The sequence below is a fragment of the Stigmatopora nigra genome, chromosome 21 (assembly GCF_051989575.1).
Source record: "Stigmatopora nigra isolate UIUO_SnigA chromosome 21, RoL_Snig_1.1, whole genome shotgun sequence".
NCBI classification, from domain to species: Eukaryota; Metazoa; Chordata; class Actinopteri; order Syngnathiformes; family Syngnathidae; genus Stigmatopora; species Stigmatopora nigra.
Genome location: NC_135528.1, coordinates 7927079 through 7934224, shown reverse-complemented (window position 1 = coordinate 7934224; position 7146 = coordinate 7927079). Strand labels below are relative to the sequence as shown.

Genomic DNA, 7146 nt, shown 5'->3' with positions numbered 1-7146 from the left:
CATGTATGGAATAAAAGGAATAGGGAACAAATGTAGCAAAACCAGTTCAAAATTGCAAGAGCAACCAGTCTTTTTTGGCATTGTCAGGTTTAACTGGCATGGAAGCATAATTATAAATTCCCACACTATTTTCACAATCATGATCATATCGCTGATCTCTAACCATCTAGAAACCAAGGTTATATAACAAGAAACCCGAAACTACTCTAAACATGAACTCTACACATAGTGTTATCTGCGGGGGTCCTGATCCAGCAAAACCGCAAAAAACTGGGAATGTAGGGGTCAACCCCCTCCTCTTTTGTAACCCTTATGTAAGATTACTTACATAATAACATTGCCAACTTGCATGAGTGTGTGTGTGTGTCTAGACAAGTGGGCACCGCACCTGAACCTTGGGTGGGGTCTCATCGGCAAACAAGAGGGGGGATACTCAAGGAAGCCCTTGCCAGCAGGAGAGGATTGTGGGATTATAATTCGCATGAGTGCGCCGGGTGGTTAGGGAATGGGTATTAAAGAGGTGGCGGGAGGAGCCTGACAAGCATTCGCCACATCTGCGTGTGCCGGTTCAGCTATTTTTTTCTGTACTTTTGTCTCTTTCTCACATTTCATCCTAAAAAGATTGCTTTTTTTCTTGCCTGTAGAGTGGCGACGCAACCACACGGATCGAAGGACAGACGTGCGCCAGTTGCACAACTACCGGTGGTTGCCGGTTTGCATACTTGCGGGGAGGAGAAGCAGGAAGGAGGGCTCGGCGATGGTCACGGCTATGGAGGACGCCAATCTAGCGAGGAATGAGGAGGAGGCGCAGGAGGTGGTGGATGTGCCTGCAGGCGTGGTGGTCCAGGCCAATCAGGAAGCTCTGACATCTGGAGGTGAGGAGGGCAGCTAGTCCAAAAACTACATTGAGAACAGTGGTGTCAAACATAGGGCTGGCGGCCATAAAAGCAGTCCGCTGGGGGTCTTCATGACACTTTTTTTTATGTAGGTGCTGTAAAAACAGAATTTTGGGAGTTGTGTGAACCGTTTTGCTCAATTTTTTAGTCTTTCTTTCAAAACGGTGCCGTCAATAGCAGCCAATGAGTTAATGAAAAACCTTAAAAGCGACCAATACATAGGAAGTAGCCTGGAAATTCCCCCCAAATTAATGATCCAAAATTGACAGGAAATAAGCTGTAGGTACCGCACCTGTAACTGGTTTAGTGGCTAAAGATGATGATTCATAACTGCATTTCATGCCCAGTCTAGCCCTAACTACACATCACATTGTACAAGTTTGTACAAATAAACACCCACTCACTGTGTTGTCTTGGGCAGCCATGGAAGAGGCATTGGAGAACCTAAATGAGCTCCCCATCACCGGGGGCGCCAAAGACATTGACCTTCTTTTCCTCCGTGGCATCATGGAAAGCCCTGTGGTGAGCTTTCCTAACGAACTCATTAGTCAAGCCAATTAAGGTGGTGAGATGTAACCAGGCAGCCATTTTGTCTTCCCCAGGCTCATGAACAGCTGGATGAAGTCAAGCTAGAGGCGGTGCAGGACAACAACATGGAGTTAGTGACGGAAATTCTCGGCGAAATCAGTGGGCTCAAAGTCCGAGACGACAGCGCGGCTGAACTCTCCAGGATTTTGCGGGAGCCGCACTTCCAGGTAACGACAGCTAGGGGGTTTGTTATGTCTGAACTGTCCCTCATTAACTACTAACATTAACTAACTTTTTCTCAGTCACTTCTGGAGGCGCACGACATGGTGGCCTCCAAATGCTACGAAGTCCCGCCTCCTGCCGAGATGACCAATGACGCGGCTGTAAATAGCGCTCTGATGCAGGCGGACGCCGTGCGGATGATTGGCATCCGGAAAAAGGCCGGGGAGCCTCTGGTAGGCAATAATTTGATATATTTTTAAGCTAGAAACATTTGAGGGTAGCTTTTGTCTTCTTTTACAGGGAGTCACCTTCCGCGTGGAGAAAGACGACCTGGTCATCGCTAGGATCCTCCATGGCGGCATGATTGACAGGCAGGGTCTTCTGCATGTGGGTGATATTATCAAGGAAGTGAATGGAAAAGATGTGGGTAACAATCCCACGGAGCTCCAGGAAATGCTCAAGGACTGCAGTGGGGGGATCACTCTGAAAATCCTCCCTAGTTACCGGGATGCTCCGGCACCCCCGCAGGTACGCGAATGCTAAAGAAGCCATTTTTCAAAGCCGATCCTCCTCCCGATTCAAATCGATTGGACGTGTCTATCCCAGGTCTATGTGCGACCTTACTTTGACTACGACCCAGCCAAGGACAACCTGATACCTTGCCGGGAGGCCGGAATGGCGTTCAAGCGAGGGGACGTCCTACAGATCGTCAATAGGGAAGATCCCAACTGGTGGCAGGTGAGTTTTTGGTTGCTTACCCATGACGGAAGTCTTCAAAATGGCTGACGAAAGCGCAATTTGACCTTTCTGGCAGGCGTGTCATGTGGTGGGCGGGGCCACAGGACTTATACCCAGTCAGTTTTTGGAGGAGAAGAGGAAAGCTTTCGTTCCTCGGGATTTTGACGGGTCAGGTAAGCCCTTGTAGATATAGTACTTAGAACTAATTAACATAAATGAGGTTATAATATTAAGAGAAACATAGAACCAATGTTAAAATGGGATTGGATATCTGTCTCAGTCAATGGCAATACAACCATCTATGTTAATGAGTTTATACTGTCTAATTTTCTGACACTTTGTCCCTTTACAATTCGGATTAGTTAAGTAAACCATCTGGTGAGCTTTCGGAAATTTAACTCACCTAAAAAAACTTTCCTGCCCTCTATTGGTCATATATTGCACATGCAAGGCTGTTTTAGAGCTCCTTGTTTTTTTTTCAGGCATCCTATGCGGCACCATTGCAGGGAAGAAGAAGAAAAAGATGATGTATTTGACAGCCAAGAACGCAGGTTTGCCTCCCGAAGGTTTTCCCAACGCCGCGACTGACCCGTGTGACCTGAATACAATGTCCTCCAAATCAGAGTTTGACCGCCACGAGCTGCAGATCTACGAAGAAGTAGCCAAAGTTCCTCCGTTTCAGAGGAAAACGCTGGTCCTAATCGGCGCTCAGGGTGTCGGCCGCCGCAGCTTAAAGAACCGGCTCATGGTCCTTCAACCCACCCGCTTTGGAACCACGATACCATGTACGACGTCCCAAAAAAATGCTTAAAGGGGATTTTGAGTCAACTTTTATTTTATTTTTTTGGCAGATACGTCGCGGCGTCCACGCGACGAAGAACTGGACGGCAACTCTTACCACTTTACGTGCCGGACCGAAATGGAAATGGACGTGAAAGCGGGCCGGTTTCTGGAACACGGCGAATACGATGGCAACCTGTACGGCACGAAAATCGAGTCCATCCACGAAGTGGTGGCCGCCGGACGCACGTGCATTCTCGACGTTAACCCTCAGGTAAGAAAGCATCTTGATTACCATAATAATAATAAGAGGTCGCAAGTTTGAGACCTCCACTAACCCTCTTTCTGTTTCTCCACCAGGCTTTAAAAGTCCTAAAAACAGCCGAATTCATGCCTTACGTGGTATTCATCGCCGCGCCTGATTTCGACACGCTAAAGGGCATGCACAAAGCCGTAGTGGATGCGGGTTTGACCACCAAGCAACTCACGGTAAAACCAAAGCCGACACGTCAATCACATCCACATTTCTAACCCCTGACCTCCACCCCGGCAGGACTTGGACCTAAAAAAGACAGTAGACGAAAGTGCGCGCATCCAGCGGGCGTACGGCCACTACTTCGACCTGACCATCACCAACGACAATCTGGACAAAGCGTTTGAGACGTTACAGGCCACCGTGGACAAACTGCGCGCCGAGTCGCAGTGGGTGCCCGTTAACTGGGTCTACTAAATCAGAAATTGTAGGTCTGCGGCCTGCAAGATTGGGGGTCACTGGAATGTGCTGGCATAATGTTAACTAAGTTACTACTTGTACATTAGCTCCTTAATACTGAGCCAAAGCGAAGTATTTGTAAACTTAACTGCGTATTCATGTCTGTTTTGACAACAAACAGCAAGTGGTAACTTAGGGGGAGCTGGCGAAAGATTAAAGGAAGCTAGCAGAAGCTTAAATGGAAGCTAGCAGTTTAAATGGAAGCAAGCAGAAGCTTAAATGGAAGCTAGCAGTTTAAATGGAAGCTAGCAAAACCTTAAATGGAAGCTAGCAAAAGCAAGCAGAAGCTTAAACAGCGACACCCCCATCTCGCAGGCCACAGATGGACCAATTAGAGAAATTAGGACACTCGTCACGCCACTTTTTTCAACGTAGAGGGAATGCGTGCTTATTTATTTTCTAACTTTTTATCAAAGATGTTTCTATAAAATGGCATTAAAAAGGGGTATTCATTCAAGGGTTGTTTTCCGTGGTAAATGTCTCTTTTACGTGTGTTTTAACCCGGGTGTTAATTTAAAGGCAAAAGATGTCCAAAGCCACTCTCCCAGTTCCAATGGGTTTGGACATCTATCGCTCTCGATGGCATCTTGACATCCTGTAAAAAGTTGTGATGGAACACTGTTCATTTTTTTGTAGTTTTGGAACGTGCGTCTCGGTTTTAGTGTACTTTTTGTCACCTCTGTCTTGCCTGCCTGCCTAAAATGCAACCGTCATACGGGCCTCAGTTTCAAGCCAACGCCATTTTTGGATCAAAACCCGCACAAATGCTACACAACAACCTCATTTAGATGACACAAGTTATTTCAGTAATTATGTTATGTCTTTATTTATTAAAGCTAGTTCTATTTTTTGATGTTTTTCCCCTTTTTGAACCCCAGTGCCACATTGTAGAAATCCTGCTGCCAGTTTAAGGTGTTCTTATCAATCACCCCGTTTAAAAAAAGATTTGTTTTTAAATTTTTATCTGCAAAAAAATAAAGGTGATTGCATTTCGTCAGAAGATTTAAAGTTGGTGCAATGTCAAATCAGTATAAAATGTCTGGTTAATTGCATTTTTTTGCAGAAATTTAAGGTGGGTACCATAACAAAGGAAGCAAAAACATTTTTAAATTTTTGTATTAATGAATGTAACTTACAGTCAAGCAAAAAAAAAAAAAGAACTACATGAAGTGATGCATATTCACATTGTGTCCTAAAAGGGTTTTACAGCATTATCTTGTGTTTTGTAAGCGTAAATGTTGACAACAAACAAAACAAGACAGGTAACATAAGATAGAAATCCAAATCTTTACAAACTTTACAACACCCAAAACAAAAAGAAGCTTAGCAAGTAAAATGAAAGAAATTCCAAAAATCGGCAATATACTAAACAAAAAAATAATAATAATAAAGGACCCCAACCCCAGCAGAATAGGAATGACTGCAAATTCACTTTTGGCATGTCGTGCTTTTAAATAAGGGAGAAGAGAATACAATATAGAACATATGAAATATTGAATTGACATAGTCAGTGGGCCCCTAGAACCAGCTGACAAAAACCTGGACTTGAAAAGGAGGACTACTATAGTGGGCTAACTCCAATGTTGATATTCATACAAATGAATAAATCAAGGTCAGATTTATTTATTATTGCACTCAGCATATTTTCCAAAACATGACTTTTATGCTTGTGAGTGCAACTGATTCTTAAATTAAAGAATTTTAAGTGTTTTATTAAAATATATTTCTGAACTTAGACCACTATTATTCTAAACTTAAATTATATATTTTTTAAACTCTTGGATTTAGACCACTATTGCAAGAAAATTTTGTCATCATATAGTCCTCTACAAAATATTACAAATGAAGTTAGCCCACTACTTCTAATTGAAAGTGAAAATATCAACCAAAATTTGAATTTCAAGACAAATAGATTGAAAAGTGTGGGTTATCCAGTCAGATAAATCAAAGAGCCTGTCAAATTCAACCCGGGTACGGGATTGGGGGATTTTTATTTATTTTTTATTTAACATAATGAAGTACACTAAAGAAATAAGTCAATGCAGCATATATCAGGCTTATGAGGTACTTCAAAAATGGATGTATAGCTCTAAATATACTGTATAATATATATATAATCATCTCAACCTTTTGTTATGAATTTTTTTTTCAAAGAAAAGTCATTTTCCCACGGATAGCATAAAAATACCTCGTCAGTTCTTTCATTGCTTTGCGGCTGTCATTTGAGACGGCCTCCAAAAGTGCAAAACACAAATACTGATGGTTCCGTAAGCAAGACGTGGTTAAAAAAAAACAAAAACAAACGGCAGACGCCATTGCAGTTGGATTGTTCGGCGATGAAAAGTGGTGGTAAAGGTAGAAAACGGAATGTTGCTTTTATTGCGGTACTACTAGCTGGCTGCACTTTGTAGATTGAATGACGTACAGTTTGTGGTTGTTGTTTTTTTTTTGCCCAAAATTATTTGTTGCTTTCACATAGTTTTGTAGAGATCATGTTCAATAGGTTGGATTTACACAGCTTTTTTGTTGAAGTTTTGGCTCTTCTGTTAAAAATTGGAGTGTTAATATATGCTATAACAAGAGGGCTTTTATCTTTTTAATAAATATATTTTGGATTATTTAACTTTAGAAAAATATCTTAGTCTGAAGCAAAAAAAAATCATCAACAGATCAATTAATCTAGTTCTTTTTTTGTTTAAAAAAAGTCAAGTATGTGTCAAATGTGTACTAGTGTCACAAAAAAGCTACAAATACATTTCCATTTTAAGTCAAGATACGATTAAACACAATTTGGGAGTACATCTAAAAAGTTCCCAATTAGGTTCACAGTGTAAATCCAGCCTTTAATAAAACATGAGCCCTTCAAATTGACATTTTCAATGCTTTGCTTTTCAACCTAGCAGTGCTTCCACATGATATGAATTTTTATCGGTTAGGACAAAACTACACTTTGAGGTAGGTTATCATTTCCCCCCTTTAGAAGAAGCCACATTGCTTCTTAAAATGCTTTTCAAATACAAATTAAAATAAAAACATGCTTACATGTCTCAACGTTTAAATCCGACCATCGACATGACTCAAAAATTACACTTCCGGGAATTTCGGATAAGTTGTGCCGTTTAAGAATCATATAGGAAATAAAGCTGCAATTTTTTTTATACAATCAAATCTAATAAGAACGATAATATAATAAGAGTGACTCATTTAAAA

The 7146-nt window shown here is 41.7% G+C and overlaps 1 protein-coding gene across 1 annotated transcript; it reads left to right on the top strand.

Moving 5' to 3' along the window:
• The first annotated feature begins 373 nt into the window (after positions 1-373).
• On the top strand, positions 374-4203 carry pals2b (protein associated with LIN7 2, MAGUK p55 family member b). Its single transcript, XM_077743849.1, has 12 exons — positions 374-875; positions 1318-1418; positions 1499-1651; positions 1727-1879; positions 1947-2174; positions 2253-2384; positions 2461-2557; positions 2867-2935; positions 3008-3169; positions 3236-3438; positions 3525-3653; positions 3718-4203. The coding sequence occupies exons 1-12, from the start codon at positions 758-760 to the stop codon at positions 3892-3894; spliced, it is 1722 nt and encodes a 573-aa protein (XP_077599975.1). The 5' UTR covers positions 374-757; the 3' UTR covers positions 3895-4203.
• Positions 4204-7146: the final 2943 nt, after the last annotated feature.